Source organism: Physella acuta, unplaced genomic scaffold (genome assembly GCF_028476545.2).
Source record: "Physella acuta isolate Inbredline_101_S28 unplaced genomic scaffold, ASM2847654v3 ptg001060l, whole genome shotgun sequence".
Lineage (NCBI taxonomy): Eukaryota > Metazoa > Mollusca > Gastropoda > Physidae > Physella > Physella acuta.
Window position 1 is genome coordinate 141,539 of NW_026732577.1, and position 25,022 is coordinate 166,560.

A 25,022-nucleotide genomic window follows, 5' to 3' on the forward strand; every position below is an offset into this window, starting at 1 on the left:
CATTTATAAAGCAGGACATACTATAAACTAAAATACATATTTCGGGTGGTTTTCGCTTTAAAACCGGCTCCCGGTAAAAAAAAAAACCCTGGACATAAAACTCCTGGGCATAAACCCCCCGACATAAACCCAGTGGCGTCTTTAGGTCGGGTTTCACCCTGAGCGGCATTTCGTGTTGTCACCCCCCCCCCCACAAGAAGCAATATATATATATATATATATATATATATATATATATATATATATATATATATATATATATATATATATATATATATATATATATATATATATATATATATATATATATATATATATATATATATGAAGAGTTGATTTTCAAAACGCGATAAGCGCCATTTTTGAAAATAATGAGATAACGTGGCCCTATTGTAAAGCTACTCAGTTACTATTAGGAAAACTTAATTTTAATCTTCACGGTGCAAATATTTCATTTTATTTCTATTTTTTAAAAAAAAACGTTTGGTTTCAAAACGCGGCATTGTAGATATTATTTAGCGTCAAAATGCGGTATCGATTCGGACCAATCCGTGTAAATATTACTATTAATCTGCGCATGCGCATTAAGCATCTCTAAGTGAAACAATTGTTAAAATGGCGGACTTTGATGGTCACGACGAAAGTGTTGTACTGACATTTAAGTCCAGAAAAAAAGAAGAGGTCATGCACAGAAAGAGAAAAAGAAAAGATCTTTCGTCATTCAGGAGGAGGAATGATCCCGTCCATTTCGTGTAATCATTTTAAAGGATTCTGCAAGGTAGGTTGTAGATAAAACTGTAACTTACCTAACACTAAGTTTACTTTTTTTTAAACACGAGTCTAGCTAGTAGCAAGTAGCTAGGGCTAGCCCCTTGCCTTGCTTATTGCTAGTCTAGACAAACGAGGACATACAACCTAGATGATAAATCGAAGTTTAGATATAATATTGACTAGAATTGTTAAAACTAGATCTAGAATGTAGTAGAGTAGATAATCTAGACTAGATCTAGAATCTCTCCCTACTTTTGGAATGTTAAGCTAGAGCTGACAGTAGCCTAGACCTACTTACTGGTATTCATACATTTACATTCAAGACTTCACTCGACAAATAAAAAAACAATCTAAATTCTAGTAATACTAGTAGTATAATTTTTAATATAAAATTAAATCTTACATTGTTATTGTAGCAAAACATACTTTGTATTATTTATTTCAGGCTCGAGATATAACACCTGATGACCTGGTGAAATGCCATGCAGAGTTTTACAGCAAACTGGACAAAGTGTCACAAGATGCTACTATAGTAGCTTTGCTTGATGTGGACACCACAAAAAGAGTGAATGATCAGAGGAAAAAAGCAAGAACATGACGATCAAATACTTTCTTTGTAGTGATGGAAACAAGCTGCAAGTTTGCCAGTCTTCTTTTTGTTCAGCATTGTGTAAGTAAAAAGCTTTACCTTCAGTGAGTTGGCTTGTTTGCTATATTGGATTTGCTCGTAATGCGGTTACTGTCAATAAAAAAGTGACTATTGTCCAGAGGCTTATCCGATTATGGAAGCTCTCTTCTTTTAATGTTACAGTGGAATTATCTTAATAATACATGGTTAATATATCCACTTTTTAAGGGAAAAAAGAACTGTGTAAAGGTGACTAAAAAGACAGATGTTCTTCGTGTTCTTGAAGCCGTAGGAGTGGAGGAGAGAATAAAGATTTCTTATGAGGCACTGCTATGTGATGCTACTGAGGATGCTGCTCATTCTAACTCTGATGTAGATAGTGCATAGTTTGTCTGTATTATTTATTTTTTCTTGCTTCACTCATTTTATTTTACACTCATTTTTGTCTTCAAACTTTTTTTTCATTTCATACTATTTCTTTTACATTTTATGAGTGTTGTATAAACTAATAAACTTTTTTTCTTCTATTAAAACTATTTTATGTTGACTTTTTTATTTCTTTAGACTTTGTTAACACAGTTCAACAGTAGAAAAGACAAGCTGTACTCTTCAAATTAAAGGCTCTCGTTAGAGACTTGCGACATTTTGAAAATTGTTCAAATAACTGAAATTACTCACTAAAAACACTTTAAAGTAACAGAAAAACATGGTACAATTGTAGTAAGATAATAACACTAGGAACATAAGTGGGTCTTAATAAAAAATAAACTAAAATATTGGACATCAGATGTATTTTCAGAAAAAAATGGATATACTGCGTTTTGTAGCTTAACAAAAGCTGGATATACCTCATTTTGCAACTAAACGCAAATTTTGGGACCAAAAAAAAGCATCTTTTTATGCAGGTACATTTCAAAAACCATTCTAGTCCTATTTATATGAGGGTTATGAACCTAAATTGACAAACAGTTTTGACATATTGTACAATGGCTTCGTGTAGGAGAAAAGTGCGATTTTCTCGAAACCCAAATTTTGGATATATTGCATTTTGAAAATCAACTCTTCATATATATATATATATATATATATATATATATATATATATATATATATATATATATAAATTTATTAATTGGACAGGCAAAAAAGCACTTTCTTCTAAAACTTTTGCACTTTTTTTGCCTTGTTGTCACCCCCCCCCCCCCCCCCCCTAAATTATATCAAATTTAATGTCATGTTGCATTGTCTTCATGCCTTGACCCACGTACCAACTACCAACCGTATCTGTAAAGCTATAAGTGCCTGCAATTTCGCTCGGGCGTTTCGATCTAGACAGACAGACTGACGACAGACTGACGACAGACTGTCGAGGAAGTGAGTTAATTAAAAGCTTGTAAAAACGAAATTAATTTAAATTAATGTAACTTTTTTAACGACTTACAAATAAGTTTCTACATAAAAGCATGCTATTAGAAAGTCAAAGAGTGACCATGGTTGTATTTGATTACAGATCTGGCACCAACAACAGCTCAGATATAGATCATCCACATGTTGGAGCCGTGCGGATCAAAGCAACACATTTTTAACAATACAAAAGATGTAAGAGATTCACCGGCGGAAGCTTGGTTCATATCCACCTTGGCACACAAATCATGGTATAAATATAACACCAAATTTGTTTCTCCATAAATCTTATTATAATTTCTAGAATGGAGTTCGTTCAGTCTAATAAAGGCAATTTCAATGTAATTTTTGAAAGCTCTCAAGCTCAGAATGCAACCTGCGTTGGCTTTTGTGCCCACTGAACACAATAGTTATGTCTTTGATAAATTATCGGAGATTTTCCCCAAGAAGCAATGTCAATTGCAGACTATTTCGAGGACTATTATATTGGCAGACCACAACGTTGAGGTCGTAGATAACCTATGTTTCCACTTGATATTTGGAACATGCACACACGTGCATCAGATCATATGATAAAAACAAACAACTCAGTTGAAGGCTGCCACAGAAGTTTCAAGTCGAATATGAGGTATTACCACCCAAATCTTTGGAAATTCATTGACTTTATTAAAAAGAAACAATCGATCCTAGAGGTTTATTGTACTCAGGTAAATTCAGGTCACTGTTTACCAAAACAGAAAAAATATATATTCTTAGCAGCGCTTAAATTTCTACTGATATTAACATTTTTAATGAGCCCACCATTATAGAGTACTTGCGAGGCAAATTTATAATAAAACAGTTTTTTTTCTAATGTTTGTTTTATTTTTAATTATTAATTTTTGTTTTCATCATCTTTGGTTTTTCTTTATATAAGCCTGGATTTGGGAGTTTTTGTCAAGAGGGTTTATATCGGGGTTTTTTCGTCCAGGGTGTTTTAGTCCATCCATCCATCCATCCATCCATCCATCCATCCATCCATCCATCCATCCATCCATCCATCCATCCATCCATCCATCCATCCATCCATCCATCCATCCATCCATCCATCCATCCATCCATCCATCCATCCACCCATCCACCCATCCACCCATCCATCCATCCATCCATCCATCCATCCATCCATCCATCCATCCATCCATCCATCCATCCACCCATCCATCCATCCATCCATCCGTCCGTCCATTACACTTAACTTAGTTTCTTCCATTATGTCCGGTGTTTTTATTGTGTCCAATGGGATAGCCGGTTCGAAGTCCTCCTCATCTATTAGTGATACTTGGTTTTCTTCTTCTGCCTCCACCACTCCTGACACTGCCGCTAACATCGGGTGCTCCTTGATGTCGTCTGGTTTTTGTCTGTGATGGTACAGCATTATCCGATTTACATGGACCACCCTAGTACTGTCCGCTGTTTTAAAAACATAGTCCAAGTCTCCGATTTTTAAAGACCTCGTAAGTTCCCACCCATCTTAGCTTTAGCTTGTTCAATAGTTGGAACTTCAATATCAGCACATAATGCCCCACTTTGATATCTTTGGTTGTGGCTGATCTATCATAGTAGTTCTTTGCTTTATCTTTCCCACCTCCTGATTTGCTGGTTGCGTACCTGCATGCCTTTTGCAACTGCTGTTTAAGGTCCATCAAGTAGTCATATGCAGCTCTTGTTTTATATTCCCTCACTTCTCCTGTGAGGATATCCTTTACGATGCTCATTGGACCCCTCACTTTTCTGCCAAACATGAGTTCAAATGGTGGGTAACCCGTGCTTTCATTCGGTACTTCCCTGTAGGCAAAAAGTGCTCCTGGGATGAACACGTCCCAATCGTCATTCTTGTCTACAACGCTGCATTTCATCGTCCCGTTATCTGAGAGTATGACTTCCGGGAATCCCATCCTCGTGAGGATAGAGAGTAGCGCATCTTGAAAAGAGTTTCTTGTAGGCATCGTGGGGGGCGAAGCCCCCCCCCCCCCCCCTCATGAAATTTTTTTACCGCCCCCCCCCCCCCCCGAACGAAATGAAATTTATATAATTTATATTGAAGATATATACTTTTAACAGTGTCCGCCCCACCGAAGAAAGTCTACCCCCCCCCCGACAATTTCAAGTGCCCCCCCCCCCGGAGAAAAAAGTGTGGAAGAAACACTGATCTTGAATTTCTGCTGTTGCTACACTTTTCAGCGGTACGGCTTCTGGCCACCGTGTACATACTGTAGCAAAATTGCTACAGTTATTTTGCAAAATAAACATTATTTGATAAAATAATTGAATTTCTTCATTATTTATGTTATCTACACACCACAGCCCACCAAAATTAATTCTTAAAATGAAGGGCTAATATATAAAAGTGTGTGTGTATGTGTGTGTGTATGTATGTGTGTCTAAGATGGGTCAACAAGGTTTGTTGTAGACTATAAGAGACTTAACGCGGTCACAGTCTACGACGCGGAACCCATTCCAGATACAGATGAGCAGTTCGCCCAATTAAATAGGGCAAAATATTTTTCAAAACACGACCTCACAAAAGGGTATTGGCAGATCCCCATGCAAAATGACAGCAAAAATTCACCGCATTCGTCACACCCTGGGGCTTATTTCAGTTTAATTACCTGCCCTTTGGCCTATGCACGGCACCCGCCACATTCGCCAGATTGATGCGAGTATAAATGTAACCGTGATTTAAGGCTGGTCCAGAAACACTTGAACTCAGAACCATTTCTTATTTTACCTAATATTAATGAGCATATTATCCTCAGGGTCGACGCCTCGTCCCGACGGGGCAGCCTTGATGCAAATGAGAAATGGGTAAAATACATCAGTAGAAAACTCCAACCGAGAGAGACTCGGTACTCTACTATAGAAAGAGAGTGCCTAGCAATTGTCTGGGCCACAGGCAAACTAGCGTTGTATTTATACAACGCTAGCTTCGTACTGCAGACGGACCAGCGTGCCCTAAAATACTTTAATAACTGTAGATTCAATAATGCCAGACTGACACGCTGGTCCATACTGCTACAGGAATATAAATTTACTATAGAACACCTACCAAGGAGGGATAAACGAATGCAGTATAAAAGCTAGAGTGAATGATTGTCAGGGCTTAGCTGGTAGCGGTTAGGACGAGGGCTACTCTGGAATGTGTATATGTGAGACCGAATAAAAGTATAGAACGTAAACACGAGTCGTTCTTGAGTTGAAACTAACCAGGACGTAACAATTGTTATACATTATGACATTTTTTTTCTTCAATCGTAGCACAACAATGTACACCGTTTTATGTATATATTACTGAGTAAGTGCTAAATCTAAGTAAACATAGTATACAGTAGCCTAATGCTTGACTATTTTTACTATTGTTACAGATTTTGACCCTAGTTTTCTTCTATAATTTATATTTTATTATTGTAAAATATAAAAGAAAAACAAAACTAAGGTGGTGTAAGAACCAACAGTTGACTAGAGTCTACCTACTAGATGTTAGGAATTCTTTTATCAACTAATTATTATACTACAGAAAAGTCACTATACAGTAGTCCCAGCTAATGTCATGGTCATACCGTTGCATGGTGTATCAAAACTGCTACATACCGTAATTGGACATTATCAGCACAAATATAAAGAAATAGTATGCAAACAACTTATTTAAGGTACAATTACTCACCTAAGATTGGTAAATATGTTTTGTCAAGAAGAAAAACACGGCCTGTGATTTTTTATTATTTTCTCAAAAAAAAAAACACCTCGATAACAGCTGTCCAACCAGTGTAAAAAAAACTCGAATTGTGTGAAAAGAAACACACCTATAGTCTGTTTCGGGTATACAATTTGGGTCAAAAGCGATCAAGCTAGAGTGTGGCATATTAAAAACTCAGATTTTAACATTTGTGTAAATTCATTGGGGGTTATTTCACTTTGTAGCAAAATTGATACAACATGAAATGAAGGGTTTGGGTGTCTTGCTTTTTGTGAGTCGTCAAAAAGCGTTAGGTCATTTAATTATGGCCCCCTAAATCAGAACGTTTCGGCGCGTAAGCTGGCCACACTCAGTTGTACATGTAATAAACATGTTTCTGTCTTTTATACATTACTATACCATTCATCTGATCACCATAAAAATGTGGGCAGTTGATCTCCAGTGATCTCCATTTTCTATTTTAGTAGGCTACATGGGGTCCGCTTATTTTGTGTGTTGCAGAGGGGGACATAGGTACTACTTGAATCATCAGTCCAGCTGCAACTGGCCGTCCACTGGCGGCCTTATCAACCGAAGCGCCCCTACAATCGTTCAAAAGACCACCCTACATTAGAGATACGTCAGACTACCAAATTCGATGACTAAATATAAACACAAGTTACACCCATCACCCGTGATGTAATGTAACCTGTGGCTCTTTGTCTTCGCACATGAAAAACATGAGTAGGCTACCGTTTCAGCTAGCTTGATGAAATTCCATATATTTATAAGTATTATTTCAAATTTGTAGTTTAGTATCGAATTTTCAGTAATTTCCAATACCGGAAATGGAACTTATTCTACTTTCGGAATAATGGAAACTGAAAACAATTTAAAAATTATATTAACTTCAAATTTAGACAAATTTGACGTCAAAATGTGTTGTGAAAATGAATACGCCCCTCATCCTGTCGTTTGGGATCTGTCTTGTGTTCAAGACTAAGTTAAGTATTTTATGAAGTCAATTGGCTACTTCTTCCTCATCATATAAATCTTTGTTTCCTATTAATGGAACTAATTCCATTGATAAGAAACAAAGATTTATATAACATATTAGAGGCCTGTAATAGTTATGTGAAGAAACTCAATTACTTACTGTCTATTAATACTACATTTGTTTATAACTAATTAATTTCGATCGGTCTACTGTTCTCCGGCTGCGTTACTTTTTTAAAGCCAGAAATCTAGTTTATCTTTCGATTTAGATACATTCATTGCATTCTAAAATTAGGAGAACTCTCAAGCGTATCCTATTGAAAATTGATATTAGAGTTAGATCCTGTTAAAATAACTAGCTATAACCGACAAAATTTAGCTGTGTAAAGCATTTAACTTTTAAATGGGCTCAATTGCTCTAATTTTCTTTGGGGGCCATGTTTGTTGTAAAAAATGTAATTAAAGCATTTGTTCTGAACTTTGATAATTAAAGAAGTGTTTCTAAATTAGAATATTTATCTGAATTATATTAACTTCTTTAATTATTTTTAATATACCTTCACTTTAAAGAATATACTTAAAATTTTACACATACTGCAGATTTTGTGATCTCATGTTTAGACAAATATTTAAACAACAAGAATAACAAAATGTTACGATACTAACTTGTAAAGAAAGCAGAGTTTTAGTAGCATATAGATAGAACACTATGAAAACATTTAATTATGTTACTTTTAAAGAAACACGAACTCAGTATGTTAGATCAAACATTTATTAATAGTTCCAAGGTCTATATCTAACAGCTGACTGATTTATTGAAACTATCAAAATATATTTAATTGTTTGCAAAATATGCTAATAATGCACAAAGTAAATTCAGGCAGTTAATGAAAAAAAGTTGTTTTATTTACTGAACCTCGTTCACCCGCGCATGGGTCCACTTGTCTATGTTGTGAAAACGTTTCATGTCATATAAAGATCTAGATTTGGGATACCGACTGCTTTAAACGAATCATAGCAATCTAATGCAGATGTGTAATTTAAAATTTTTACGTTGTTCAGGTTTACCTAAAATAAAAAATAAAAAGAAATTAAACTATTGTGGCTGTTTGTATTTCTGAGTTGAACTTCAGGGCTAATCACCTCAGCTTTTCTGTATGACTGTGTATCTGTGCAAATGTCTATCACTCTGTCTGTGCGTGTCTGCTTGGTAATCCGTGTCTAAATGTTTGTGTGAGTACGCGTGTTTGTGCTCATTCGTCGGCATCATCCTTCTAATTGTGTGTCTGTGTCTTTCTGTATATTTCTGTACCTGACTTCATAAATCATTGCCTATTTATATATGTATAACTGTGTGTCTCTGTGTCAGTGTGTAATTTTGTCTGTTTGTGTGTCGATTTTTCTTTGTATCTCTCTGTCCTAGATATACCTGAAATTCCCTATGAAGTGATATGATTTCAAATGCAATCTTTTCATTCCCAATTCCTCTGTAAGGCAATTTAACTCGTCGAGGCTTCTGTTTACTCATATTTCCATCGTTCATCACTATGATAAAGTCCATCCTGTTTGAACTCATAAGTACATTGAAACCTCGTTGTTTAAAATTGTAGCAGTAGTAGCCAAACTCTATTCTATTGAGAAAAAAAGGGCTTCATTATATAAAAATAAAGCAGGAGTGATCTCCCCTAAGCGAATATTCTTAATAAATAACACTAATGTTGATGGCATCTCCAATGCAGTTGGGATATTATCTTTTTAAAAAAATCATTTTTCAAATACTTAAATTTTTAAACAGAATAAAATCTGATAGAAAAAATAATTTCGCACCCATTGAATAGCAAAAGTCTCTACATAATAGTGCTTAAGACAGAGGAATCAAGTTAAAAAAAATTTCATATCCTTTTTTTTTTGAGAAATCGGAGTATGGTTAAGTACTACTTCCGTTCTCCAGAAATTACTCAAAATTTGTCATAAAACATAATATACTTAGATCTTTTACATAGCCTATATGCGAAATTCTTCTAACTGAAACAATACTTATGTTATAGGCTTTTACAAACCAATTACAAAGTTCCAATTACATTTATCGAATGTCGCTGAAAAGTTAAAAGAGTCTAACGCCCCCCCCCCCCCCCAGAACGAAATGGAATATTTATAGAAAATATTTACTTTGAACAGTGTTCGCCCCCAGCCCCCAGCGCATCCCCCACCCCTGAGAAAAAAGTCTGGAAGAAACACTGATATTCATATATGCAATTTTGTTAATATAGCTGTAACGGTACTCAATGTTATCCTGCTTACAGAAAGACACAAAGACAAACAGACACACAGACACACACACACAGACACATTCACACACTCATACAGACATACAGACAAATTGCAAAACTTAAATTTTCCGACTAAGTGGATGGATGGATGGATGGATGGATGGATGGATGGATGGATGGATGGATGGATGGATGGATGGATGGATGGATGGATGGATGGATGAATGGATGGATGGATGGATGGATGGATGGATGGATGGATGGATGGATGGATGGATGGATGGATGGATGGATGGATGGATGGATGGATGGATGGATGGATGGATGGATGGATGGATGGATGGATGGATGGATGGATGGATGGATGGATGGATGGATGGATGGATGGATGGATGGATGGATGGATGGATGGATGGATGGATGGATGGATGGATGGATGGATGGATGGATGGATGGATGGATGGATGGATGGATGGATGGATGGATGGATGGATGGATGGATGGATGGATGGATGGATGGATGGATGGATGGATGGATGGATGGATGGATGGATGGATGGATGGATGGATGGATGGATGGATGGATGGATGGATGGATGGATGGATGGATGGATGGATGGATGGATGGATGGATGGATGGATGGATGGATGGATGGATGGATGGATGGATGGATGGATGGATGGATGGATGGATGGATGGATGGATGGATGGATGGATGGATGGATGGATGGATGGATGGATGGATGGATGGATGGATGGATGGATGGATGGATGGATGGATGGATGGATGGATGGATGGATGGATAGATGGATGGATGGATAGATGGATGGATGGATGGATTTAGAAATACCTTTTTTTTCTAAGACTTCGTAGCGTATCTGCGCTATTTAAAATCGTCTTGTCACCTAACTGGTGTTTTGAAATGTTAGTGACACTGTTCTAAGGATTGAAAGTAGGCACTTTAATTTTTTTTACTTTCTTGTATAAAAATAAAACTACTGGAACATCTCAAATATTTACTGTACATTTATGCAGATATATAAATCACTTTTGAAATAAATGTCTTCACATATTTGTGTCTTTATACATATATATTGTTTTTTGTAGGACTTTTTCACTCTCTCCTTCCCTCTTTATATATATATATATATATATATATATATATATATATATATATATATATATATATATATATATATATATATATATATAATTTTCAATGCAGAATAATCAAAAACACTTACGGGGTTCATTGTTGATAGACTGCTAATCTAAAATAAAATCGTATTAGAACTGTTTGTTTATTTTGCGAAATATACCAAGAACTTTGTTAAACCTAACTCATATCACAGCCAATTACAAATATATACAAATACATAAACATAAACCAACCCTTATTACAACCATAAACATAAACATAATCTTAAGTCCCTTTTTGAAACTAAAAAAAAACACCATATCTACACCCACAAAACAAACATAAATACAAATATGAACACTAACATAAATACAAACATAAATATAAGCATACACATAAAACAACCTTTACTTTAACCTCAAATAAAAACATCAACATAAATATAAGCTATGTCCAATCTCTGCACCTCTACGCCTAAAAAACAACCACATAAAGACAAAAACACTCAAATACAACATCAATCGAAAAACCTAACTCTCACCACAATGTCAAACACAAACATAAACATCCACTCAAACACAAACAGAAACACAAATTTAAATTTGTTCTAATGTAATTGTATTTTTATACCACACAAATGGAAGTTATTTTGTACACGTTTTCCAGATAAAATAAAAAAAAGTTGTGAAGGATAATAATTCAGGTGGATTCATTTATTAAACTATTCGTTAAAAAAATTAAATTGAAAAACATATCACGTAACACATACTCTCGTACCCACACAATGCTTAAATACTATTCATAACCAGCTTTATTGTAATAATTCACTTGAAGGAGAAAAATTATTTTCTTAAAATATATGCTTATACACCTCTTTTGAAATTACTATAAAGAAAAAAGATGAGATCCTGAACCCGCTTTTTAGTTATTTAAATAGTTATATATATATATATATATATATATATATATATATATATATATATATATATATATATATATATATATATATATATATATATATATATATATGCCTATATCATCTAAACATTCATTAATATACATGATTGTTAAGGGAAATTATTTTCAATAGCAAAAAAAAATGTTTTTTTTAGGAATAAATAGATTTAACCATATAAAATATGAAAATGTGTGACTTTTCACCGTAAGCATGTGACTTTTTGACCCGCACTTGGGTAAAATGTCACAATACTAAATCACCATTTTGCAAGTCTGTCATAGGCATATAGTGAACAGCTATTCAAAACGGCTCTGCATACAGTTATCTGAAATGTAGAACTAGTATCTGGTGCATTTGCATTGTTAAAGTTACTAAATTCTTGTCTCCAGACCCTAAAAAGTGAAATTTATGACTTTTCACCCACTCCTCCCTTATTTTAAAATTCATCAATCTAGGTATAACGGTTCTTAAGTTTCCGTGTTCACAGTCATGCATAACATACAAACGGACAGAATAGCAAGGCCCAGTTTTTCCGATTCTATTACGCGTAAAACGCCGACATTTTGATGAAACTGGATTTAGAACTTTCGCCCAATTAAATCAAGACCCCTGTACTCCGTATAAGATGAAGTACTGAGTTGTAAAACGTTGAAAACTGTCAACATTTCGTGTGTTTTTTGTCCACGATTACAATATTTCCTCTATACTCTGTATATCAGAAAGCGAAAAGAATTTCGCTTCAATTGAACATAAACAATGTGATTATAAAGGAGGGGAAAATTAGCGTTTTATAAAGGAAATTGATTAATTATTAAAAGTTTACAGAGGATGTAATTAAGTCACATTTTATGTCGAATTGGATAGTCTACGAGTAATTACTTACGTAAAACTTTTGAAATAAATCGGTCCTCTATAAGTGATATATTTTTATAAATCGGAAATAGCATAAAGTACTACTTTCGGTCACCGAAAATAACTCAAAATTTGAAAAAATCAAAATGATGTTCTTATAAATTTAAAAATTTATTTAAAGTATCGGCATTTTAGAAACCAGAAATACAGTAAAGCAGTGGCGTAGCCACCGTAAAGCTAGCGTAAACAAGGCATAGGGGCCCGAGGCAAATATGGGCCCTTTTCCCTCTATAAAAAATTTGGTGACCAGAAAGAAGTGCACCGGAAAAAAGCGCAAAACAAAAAGCGCATCGGAAAAAATGCGCAAACGGAAAAAAGCGCAAACAGAAAAAAGCGCACACAGAAAAAAACGCAAACAGAAAAAAGCGCAAACAGAAAAAAGCGCATACAGAAAAAAGCGCAAAAACAAAAAAACGCAAACGGAAAAAAGCGCAAACAGAATAAAGCGCAAACGGAAAAAAAGCGCAACCAGAAAAAACAACGAAAAATGTGCAAAAGAGAAATTTAGCACAAGGACGTATATGGAGTAGATGACACATTTATACATGACTGTTAGGGCTGTTGTGAGAGTGTCGTGTTTGATCACGTGATCTACTACCATTTAAAGCATACCACTACCATATGCATTCCCATCACCACGATACAGGCGATAATCGCTTTACACAATGCCTATTATTTTCTTGGTCAATTTTTATGCAACTACTATTCTCGTATAAATAAACCTAAAAGTATCCTTGATATCGACATTACACGAAGTATCTCTCACATTCTCCCTAGTCCGAACTACCTAGCTTGCATACCATAACAACCCGTTCCTATGGCACAACTTCACTCTTTTTCATCCGCGTCATCAAACATGCATTCGTCATATCTCTCGCACCAACATTCTTTCGCACTAAAATAACAATTATGTATTTAATATTATTTCAGATCATGACGCACCTACCTACCTACCTACCTACCGAACCACCTACCCACTAACCCAATTACCCACTTACCCACCTACCCACCTACCTACCTACCCACTTACCCACTTAACCACCTACCCGCCTACCTACATACCCACCTACCCACCTAAAAAGTATCGGCGAAGTTCTTTAGTTTCGTAAACTGCACTAGACATCTTTTTTTTTATGAAAATTCATTGACATCATTGACATATGTTATATATATGTTACATTTTGCGACAACCTTAATTAGTTCGTTGGGCTTGTATGAAAACTCATTTCGAACTAACTCAATTACATGCTATTTATTTTAACATTACACGGTAAGCGTCATCCAACTGTTGGGATGTGAGGTGAGGACAGGGTCGACACTAAACCAACACGAAAGTACGAAAGAGACATAGACTGCCTATTAGAGAATGGACCCCCCTAACTTTCCTAACCCCACCATTTATTATACCCTACCTAACCTCTAAATTTCCTGCGCTCTATGTCACTTCCCTCCCAATCGTTCCTATTCTACATAATTGTGTGTTCTATTTATTTACATTCTTTAATCTCAATATAACTAAAATAGACTATTGTTTGAAGGGTAATGAAAACGGGAGCCGGACGTTTTCCCGAAAGACACTTGCCCGAATGCCGTTTGCCCGAAGGCCGATTTCCCGAATGGACACTTGCCCGAATGCGACAAATGCCCGAAGGGACACTTGCCCGAATGCGACAAACGCCCGAATGGACACTTGCCCGAATGCGACAAATGCCCGAATGGACACTTGCCCGAATGGGACAAATGCTCGAATGGACACTTGCCCGAATGCGACAAATGCCCGAATGCCACTTGCCCGAAGGCCGTTTGCCCAAAAAAATGTTAATATAAGATAATAAATAATATTTCTAAATAGAAATTCTTTAATCAATTTAAGTTTGAAATTTTGATTATAAACACAATTCTAAGCATAAAACAAAGTTGTTTATATTTTTAAATTTAGCTATTATTATTTTTTTTTTCAAAACTGAGAAAGTGCTGTATGAAAAACTTTATTCTTTAATAAATGTAAGGTGATGTTGGCGGCGGTGTTCTAACATTCTTTTGATGTATGTTTTGAACAACTTGTTTAGCCGACGTGTTGCGGTGGTTATATAGCTTTTATGACACGGCGTAGGCGGCGCGGCGTCTCGCAACATTGAACAGAGGCGCGTTTGTTTGTTTATATTGTTATGCTTAACTTGTGTGGTGATCATTTAACAAAAGAATGAGGCGAGGTCTAGGCGGCGAATTTAAAAACTAAACGTAGTCAGATATGTTTGATCTCCTTTTAATGCACCTTGTTAAGACAATGTGTTGAAGCGATTACTTAATAAAGAAAGCAAAACTCATTTTAAAATCCGGAGATGAATGAAAATTGTATTTTTGTCTAATTTCATATATGGAAGAAAAAGTATGTTTCTACACTTTTTAAATATCAAATGCAAATTAATTTAAAATATCTGCGTGGTAATATATAATATTATATTTTTCACTTTCTTTTTGCTTAGATGTGTTTTGTTTACCAACATTTTAAATTTAAATTGATTACGAATGATTATTTAGTAATTTATAATGTTAAAATTTTCGGGCAAACGGCCTTCGGGCAAGTGGCATTCGGGCATTTGTCCCATTCGGGCAAGTGTCCATTCGGGCATTTGTTGCATTCGGGCAAGTGTCCATTCGGGCATTTGTCGCATTCGGGCAAGTGTCCATTCGGGCGTTTGTCGCATTCTGGCAAGTGTCCATTCGGGCATTTGTCGCATTCGGGCAAGTGTCCATTCGGGCATTTGTCGCATTCGGGCAAGTGTCCATTCGGGAAATCGGCCTTCGGGCAAACGGCATTCGGGCAAGTGTCTTTGGGGATTTTGTCGTAGACCCATGAAAACATGTAAAAACAAAAGGGACGCTACTCTAAATCTATGCGAATACTTATATGTAACAATCCTAACACCAACCAAAACATGTACTGAACAGCAGAATGGGCAGCAAGCATGTTGCCAGAGTTTCTTCCAGGCATCTCCTTTACCGCCCTCCCCCCTCCGAACGAAATGGAATTTATAAAGTAAACATACACTTTTACTAGTGTCCGCCCCCCGAAAAATGTTGACTCCCCCGAAAATCCCCCCCCCCCCCCCCCGGAGAAAAGAGTCTGGAAGAAACACTGCATGTAGCCTATATAACAGAAGAGCTATTGTTGTTTATATCATTTTGCATTCGTACGGTAAACATTTCAGTAAAAGACCTTCAAAAACCTTCCATAACCTTTTTATAAAGATACAAAGAGTGATGAAGTTTTATAATAACATCATGCTTTGACTTAAACCTACTCCAATGGCATCTACATTGATAAAATGATTAACTATGTAATGTAGGGCTCAATAGGATCAATGAACCGCGTAACTATTCAATGCGTCATTAACTTTCGCACTAGTATTCGTTCACACCAAATCCTTGTTTAAACACACATCAAAACTATATGTATATATATATATATATATATATATATATATATATATATATATATATATATATATATATATATATATATATAAAGCTCAATTCTGTAACGCATATGTTTGTCGTTTGTCTTCGATGGAATAAAGTGTTATAATATTATCGTGCGCATTTATCTAAATTTATGAGTTAAAAAATTACTATTGAAAGTGTTGGGAAATTATTTTCATTTTTCAAATTATAGTAATAATTGTCGGCATGTTCATTCAACGCAAGTTTTTAAAAAATATCATCTTTTACAACAATTCTAATTATGTCTTTATTTAGTCCTATAGTACTTACTTCCCTTTGATAAATTAGGAAAACACAATTACTTCCCTTTATAAAACCATTGCATTTTGTGGAAAATAATTTACTTTTTAATTACTTTGTTTTGGTGTTGGGAAAAAAAAATAATTACATAATTAGCGGGGATTGATCAAGTGCAAATGTTGTAGGTATTTTACGGATAAGCTTGGAGTATTATAATTGTTCATCAAATTGAAACAGGCGCGTTCGTTTAAGTGAGTGCAAAAGACTGTGAATAAGTTGGGGTACTATAGTCGTTCATTAAGCTAAAACAGGTGATTCCGCCCCGGGCGTTTATGTTCGCGTTAGTGTTTTCTTTGTGTTTAGGTGGGTTTGCGTTAGTGGTTACGTTTTGATTTGGTTCGTTTTTGTTCTTTCTTTTTCGTTTTTGTTTGTGTTTTTTTGTTTGGGTTTGTATTTGTGTTTTTGGTTGGTTTTGCGTTTGGATTTGGTTTGTTTTCGTTTACTTTTTCGTTTTTTTTTTGTTGGTATTGGTGTTTGTGGTTGGGTTTGTTGTTAGGTTTTTGTTTTCGTTTGCTTTTTTGTTTGTTTTTTCTTTGTGTTTGTATTGGTGTTTGTGGTTGTGGTTGGGTTTGTTGTTAGGTTTTTGTTTTCGTTTGTATTTGTAATTGTGTTAGCGTTATGTTTGCGTTTTGTTGTTTTGGTTGGTTGTGGTTTGGGTGGGCAATGCCGGGTTTATGATGATTACTAAACACACAGGTAATGGTCTGTAACAGAAAGGTTTATCACAGAAGCCAGAGCAGGGCCTGGCCGGGACGGCTAGTATATATATATATATATATATATATATATATATATATATATATATATATATATATATATATATATATATATATATATATATATATATATATATATATATATATATATATATATATATATATACATATATATATATATATATATATATATATATATATATATATATATATATATATATATATATATATATATATATATATATATATATATATGAGATGATTAGGTAGGTTAGGTAGGTAGGCAGGCAGGCAGGTAGACAGGTAGGTAGGCAGCTAGGTAGGTATGTAGGTAGGTAGGTAGGTTGGTAGGGAGGGAGGTAGGGAGGTTGGTTGGTAGGTAGCAAGGTGCGTCATGATGAAATAATATTAAATAAATAATATCAAATACATCATTGAGAGTCAAGTTTTGCCATAGAAACGGGCTGTTATGGTATGCAAGCTAGGTATTTCAGACTAGGGAGAATGTGAGAGATACATCGTGTAATGTCGATATCAAGGATAGTTTTATGTTTATTTATACGAGAATAGTAGTTGAATATATATTGACCAAGAAAATAATAGGCATTGTGTAAAGCGATTATCGCCTGAATCGTGGTAATGGGAATGCACATTGTAGTGGTATGCTTTAAATCAGGGGTCCCCAAACTTTTCAGCCCGCGAGCTGCATTAACTATCAAATATAAGTTCGGGGGGCAGAGTTTCTTCCAGGCATCTCATTGGGTTGGCATTTTTCCACAGTCACCTACGACAAAAACATCTCCGAGGGCCGGATGAGAGGACCTCGCGGACCGCCTCCGGCCCGCGGGCCGTAGTTTGGAGACCCCTGCTTTAAATGGTAGTAGATCACGTGATCAAACACGACACTCGCACAGCAGCCCTAAGAGTCATGTATAAATGTGTCATCTAGTCCATTTATGTCTTTGTACTAAATTTCTCTTTTGCATATTTTTCGTTTTGTTTTTTTCTGGTTGCGCATTTTTTTGTTTGCGCTTTTTTCTGTTTGCGCTTATTACTGTTTGCACTTCTTTCCGTTTGCGCTTTTTTCTGTTTGCGCTTTTTTTCTGTTTGCGCTTTTTCCGTTTGCACTTTTTTCTGTTTGCTCTTTTTTCTGTGTGCGCTTTTTTTCTGTTTGCGCTTTTTTCTATTTGCGCTTTTTTTTGTTTGCGCTTTTTTCCGTTTGCGCTTTTTCCGTTGCGCTTTTTCCGTTGCGCTTTTTGTTTTGCGCTTTTTTTTCGTTGCGTTTTTTTTCCGTTGCGCTTCTTTCTGTGAACCCAAAAATTTAATGTTTTTCATTGGAATTTTAATATTTGTTTTATGCAGATAATTTTAAAAAGAAAATGGAAATACAGTTTCTTTTCTACTCTAGAAAAATTAAAAGTTCCAAAAAGGCCCCCAGTCCTTTCTTACTGTACAGACAGTGGCATTCAGTGGGCGGGGGGGGGGGGGAGTCGAATAGGGCCCATCCCTAATAATTACACTACTAGCGTCGTGGTATTGTCGGGCAAGCCATTGAGAGAATTAGCCTAGAAATGAACTTCGACGTTTTAGTACATGTATCTCAACTTACTAGGAGATTACCTACACCTTCCTCCTATCTGTCTGCCCTCCCTGAAATTCCATCCTACTAAGCATCCATTATAACAATTGAGCCATTAAAAAAAATAACAATAATGGACAGTGTTTTCATAACAAGATAAGTATAACATTTGTCAATTTTTTTCTACTATTTCTTTTTTTACCTTATAGACATATCATTTGTTGATCTAATTTTAGCTAATTAATATGGCGCTACTAAAAATATAAGTTTTAGGTTTTCAACCAATCGCCAAGAATTTTTGTGAGGTAATTGAGTATACTGCATGGCAGTGTTTTTCCCCAGACAGTCGTCAAGAAAGGTACCTGAAAGAAACTTTGACATTTAGGAAGGTTTCTGGCATCACATTTTTTTTTAAATTTCGGATGTCGATGCCCCAGCAGTAAGGCTATGCGGTTTGCCACCCAGAGTTTTCCAGCGTCTATCTTTGCATCTAGGGGCCATTGATTGGGTGTCCGGCGCAGCAGGTCAGCGTTACCACTTAATTCGCGGACAAATTGCAGAGGCGCATCAACCGGCACCATGGCGGTCGTGTAAGCCGATGCGCCCCGGGCTCCACCAAGAACACTACGGTGCCTATATTCGTTTTAATGAGCGCCATCCAGTAGGAATACGGAGGATTACTAAAATCGAGTACTAAATCCAATAAGGTGTGTCCTCCAGCGCATCAGCAGTAGTAAAGGTTGGGCGCCCCGAGATAACCAGCGGCTACCTGAATGCAAGAGACCGTTGATTGCGCGTCCTGCATGGGTACTACTTTTTCAACGATCAAACCGCAACAATGGCGAATTCGACGCCCCCGGCGTACGGATGACACCAAGCACAAGAGCACCCTACACTAGGTACACGGTGGGCATCTACGTTAGATGATTTAAACCGAACCAGGGGTTGCATCCGGCTACCTACGGTAGTGTAACAAGTAACCTCCGCGACGTCTGTAAGCGGTCGCCAAAAGGTATTCAACCTGCCTATTACGGAGGATGATTAACGTACACTCAATGCCCAAGGGCGTCTATCCGGTAGTGTCTAAAAACCTTCACCCCAACAACAAAGATTCGATAAAGATTAGCATACGAGGGACTAGATAACTAGATAGCAGCAACGCGGACAGGTACGCTAGTTACCCACACGTATTCTTCAACATTCTACGGTGATAGGGAAGAAATTTTTTATATCTATGATGGAATTCTTAAATCTGATTATTTGCTCATTGTGATGCTGTTCATTTTTTATGAAAAAAAATTGTAGATATGCCCATTGGGTCAGTAACTTGGCCATCGTAATTATAGAACATTCAAGAGCAGCTAAAATGAATCTCAAGGAACTTATTAATCATTTTGCAAAATTAAAAGCATGAGAAAAGACAGATCTAACTCAATCATGAGCAATTAAAAAAAATGTGTTTGGTTAGTTGCGTCACAAGGTCGGTTACCCTACGGGTTTACTAAAGGTGTCATCTCATCGCCCCCAACAACTGTGCACTTTCTGTGGGGTGTTAGCCCTCTCTCACTTATCTTTTATTATTTTAGCTGGATATAACACAGTTTTGACAGTAAATTTTCCGATGTGGACAGCACCTCTGCTGTGTTTAAAAGTAAAAGTGAATTAGGTACCCATCAAAGTTGGGTGGACTCACGGACGTTCCACTAACTTGATCTCGGATTCGAACTCGAGACTATAGGGTTAGCAGTCTAACGCTCCACTGCTAGGCCACGCCGTCCACTACTGTGTTTGGTTACTTAAAAAAAATTAACTGTAAGCCTGTAACATTTTTATAAAACTACGGGGTTGTAGGCCTACATAATAATATAGTATAAATACACAATCAGGACGTATAAAATATATAATCTACAGAATATTTATATTATTGAAAACCCCCTATCTTGATTCCTTCGTTTAACTCCATTGTAGCCTAATGGCTGACGAAGAGGGCCCACTGATAATTTTTGCATAGGGGCTCAAAAATACTAGCTACGCCACTGCAGTAAAGTACAATTTCTGGTTATCGGAGTTCAATCAAAAATCAAAAGTAATCCAAATATAATATCGTTTATTTATTTTGAAATTTCGTCAATCATACAGAAACAGTACTCGGGTTCACACGGAAATAGACCAAAATACCACTTCCGTTTACCGAAATTTGTTCAAAAGTTAAAAGAGAAAGTGCACATACAATGTAATAATTATATATGAAATTTTCGTTCAGAAATTTGTGTTTTTTTGGTTAGTTAGCTTTTTTGAGTGTGTACTATTCATCACAAAAGATTGTAGGGGAGGAATGGTGTAAAACTTTTATGTTCAGTACACTTTGTGATAGTGATTTATATTGAGTTTTCTTCCAACTGTTGTGAATGATTTTCCTATTACACGTCAAGCTAATATCCTGTCTTGACGGGTTATTTGTGAGTAGTGTAAATATGTAGATGATTTATTTAAAATTGTTTTATAAAAATCTAAATAGTCCCTTAAACATTTTTGGAGTCATGGGGCACCACAGACTGGTATTTCTATGACAAAATGTCGCATGGCTATGCCCACTAGTACTTGTGTTGTTATTGCACGGTTGTGTGAACATACATAAATAACAAACCCCTCGGTCCTTAATAAAATAGAATTGATGACTAAAGAAATGTGCGCACCAAATTAACGCATCTTATTGTTTTGATAGTTTGATAAAATTAGTACTTTATCATCATTCTCGTAGACCAGTAAAGTATAAAGACGCAACAACATCTCTCCTTTGCATTGGGTTCTTAACGATTCCTTCAAGTTTGGGCCATGATATTCCGGCTGCTTGTGTTTCACTGACTGTTGATCCTTTTCCAAGTTTGTTTTGGTCTAACTACTTTATCCTTTCCTTTGGGATTTCAATCTAATCTCATTTTTCATATTGCAGCTAAACACGGAGACAGTCTCTAGACTTCCAGATTGTGTACTTTTATATAAAAAACATTAATTGATTCTCAAAATAAAATAATTATTAAGCATTTAATTAAGTTGCATTTTATGGCTAATTGCATTATCATGTCTTGACACATGAACTAAGTTTGAAAGAAACCGGTTAGACACAAATGGTCAAAATTTTGCTCGCCAGTTCGACAAATGACGGATGAAGCAAAGCACGAGGAGAGTAAGAGAAAGCAAGTTAAATAAAAGCTTTTAGTAAAAACTTGAAAATATGAAGAAAAAAAACGTTGTTTTGCACTATTGTTTGTATGCTTTAAGTACCGCTCCATATTTGGTTTTATCAAATTTGTAATTCTATAGCATAGTGTGAGCAATTTCTGGTAACCGATGGTAGTTCTTACTCTATTTCCGGTTTCTTAAAAGCCAATAAATTTAAATAGAAGTAGTATTTTCTTGTATTTTCGTAGTAACATGCTTACTTAATACTGTTTCAGTAAGAAAGACCAAATTTTATACATTGGTATAGGATCTTATTACCTTAGCTCTGTCAAATTTATATGATTTACGGTGATCGGAAGTATCAATGTACACTATTTCCGATTTCTAACAAAGGTAATAAATGTTTCCTTTCTAAATAACAATTTTTCTGCTCTATTATAAAAACCCAGTTTGCAGTGGCGGAACTAGAAAAAAAGTTTTATTTTATCTCTGCTATTAAACCTCTTAATCTCTAGTCGGTGAAATGAATATAAAACACAAAAGCTTTGTAAAAGTAATGGTGTCTCGTGTTATGTTTATTTTTTTTTTTTTTTTTCATTTATATTATTAATTTTAAATACATTTCCTTTTTATACAATATCATTCTTTAGTAAGTACTTTATAAAATAATAATTAAAGAAGTAATTGCTTTTTAATTTGTGTAATACAAATCTATTAAAAGGAGCATATGAGCACTCCTATTTGACTATTTAAAAAAGGAAATAAGTCATGGAAGTGGTTTGAATGTTTGCTTATCTTTGATAAGTTTGATTGTAGGAGAAAGAGGACTCGGCTTTCACAGTAGTTTAAAAACAAAGGGAAAAAAAGAATATACAAGAGCGTGGGGTGGTGTCTATAGAATAAAAATCCAACAGCAGCTACGGTAATATTTTTACAAAACAACCATCAAGTCAAAATTGCAAAAACATTTTTTTTTTTACTATAAAAAATTATTATGGTCGGCTGTGGGCCCCTAAATAGCCTGGGCCCCCCGCATTGCAGGGTCTGGCGGCATTGTAGTTCCGCCCCTGCCAGTTTGCGTTCAATTGGAGTTGAATTTTTAAAAATTATTCTCGGTTCTATCACAATTTTTTAAAAAGTAATTAAAAAAAAAAATAATCTAAGAAAAGTTTCTGATCTATAGCACGTTAGCTCTGGAAATGACACCACCCTTACTGATAGAAAAGGATAAGAAAGTTAAGGGGATATATCACTCGCTTTATTAATTATAGGCATAGATTATAGAAGAATAGTTTGATTTGAATTTTTTTTTTTTAAATTAAAAAAATTAAACAAAACTTACGGAAAATAAAATCCACTCGACAAATACCTGACCATCGATGTAAATAAAAATGTTGTCTTGAAGTGAAACACTGTGGTTAATTTTTTTTTATTATTTTATTCTCATTGATCACCTTTATAAAAACACATATGAAAACAAATTAATATTAATACAAATATAAATATGAATATATGGGAAAGCGTTGCCTATCGGGAAAAACGAAGAGTGAAAATAAAGGAAATATAAGAGAAAATAGAAAAATGAAAAAAGAAAAAAGAAAAGTGAAAATAGAAAACAATTGTGACGTGGCCTAGATGTTCATAACAAAAGCGTGTAGGCACGGAGAGATTGGGTGTGAGAGTGGCCTCCCATTAGAAGTGTGTGAACTGTAGTGTGTAATCAGTGTGTGGTGTATCGTCAACGTAGGGTAGCATGGAAGCAGTGTTTTTGGTTTGAATGTTACCTGTGTCCCCCTCTAGAAGTTGAAAATTATATTGGACTGTTACATTTGAACTGTGTTATCATTTGTGTTATATCTGGTTCCAAAATGAAATGGAATGCTGAGCATAACAACAATAGAGAAAAGAGAAAAGTAAAAGATGGAAGAGAATATAGAAAAGAAAAAGGAGAAAAAAAAGAGAAAAGATTATTTTTTTTAAAAATTAGGAACTATACCATCCTACAAACCTCAAATATAGTTTTCTTAATTAACAGCTTTATTTTAAACTTTCTGGAATTACTCGCAACCGATGTTAAATTAAGTGTTATGTCTATGTTAGGTGCTTCCTGGCAGGTTTCTTCTGTTTTGCATGTTCGTATAATCATGCTGTGGAAAGTAAATAAATATATTTTTCATAGGGAAAGAAAGGAAGGAAGGGCAGAAGGGTGGACGGGAAGGAAGGAGGGAGGGAGTGAGGAAGGGAGTAAGGGAGGGAGGGAGTAAGGGAGGGAGGGAGAGGGAGGGAGGGAGGGGTGAGTGAGTGAGTGAGTGAGTGAGTGAGTGAGTGAGTGAGTGAGTGAGTGAGTGAGTGAGTGAGTGAGTGAGTGAGTGAGTGAGTGAGTGAGTGAGTGAGTGAGTGAGTGAGTGAGTGAGTGAGTGAGTGAGTGAGTGAGTGAGTGAGTGAGTGAGTGAGTGAGTGAGTGAGTGAGTGAGTGAGTGAGTGAGTGAGTGAGTGAGTGAGTGAGTGAGTGAGTGAGTGAGTGAGTGAGTGAGTGAGTGAGTGAGTGAGTGAGTGAGTGAGTGAGTGAGTGAGTGAGTGAGTGAGTGGTGAGTGAGGTGAGTGAGTGAGGGAGGGAGGGAGGGAGGGAGGGAGGGAGGGAGGGAGGGAGGGAGGGAGGGATGGGAGGGAGGGAGGGAGGGAGGGGAGGGAGGGAGGGAGGGAGGGAGGGAGGGAGGGAGGGAGGGAGGGAGGGAGGGAGGGAGGGAGGGAGGGAGGGAGGGAGGGAGGGAGGGAGGGAGGGAGGGAGGGAGGGAGGGAGGGAGGGAGAGAGGGAGGGAGCAGTTACGTTCAAGCCTTTAAATAACCTACAAGCCTTTACATAATTCTTCATCTTCGTTCTCAATTTCAGTGTTGGAAGGGATTCCCCCCAACAAATTAAGTATACGTGTGAACTTGTTATGAGTCATT

General features: G+C 36.0%; 1 protein-coding gene across 1 annotated transcript; it reads right to left on the reverse strand.

The window, feature by feature from the left end:
* Positions 1–8,268: 8,268 nt before the first annotated feature.
* Positions 8,269–24,168, reverse strand: LOC131955260 (uncharacterized). Its single transcript, XM_059319298.1, has 6 exons — positions 24,082–24,168; positions 23,416–23,527; positions 11,028–11,054; positions 10,634–10,722; positions 8,941–9,142; positions 8,269–8,579 (listed from the first exon to the last, which is right to left on the reverse strand). Exons 3-6 carry the CDS (start codon positions 11,034–11,036, stop codon positions 8,475–8,477), a joined length of 405 nt encoding a protein of 134 aa, XP_059175281.1. The 5' UTR covers positions 11,037–11,054; positions 23,416–23,527; positions 24,082–24,168; the 3' UTR covers positions 8,269–8,474.
* Between the last annotated feature and the right edge of the window lie 854 nt (positions 24,169–25,022).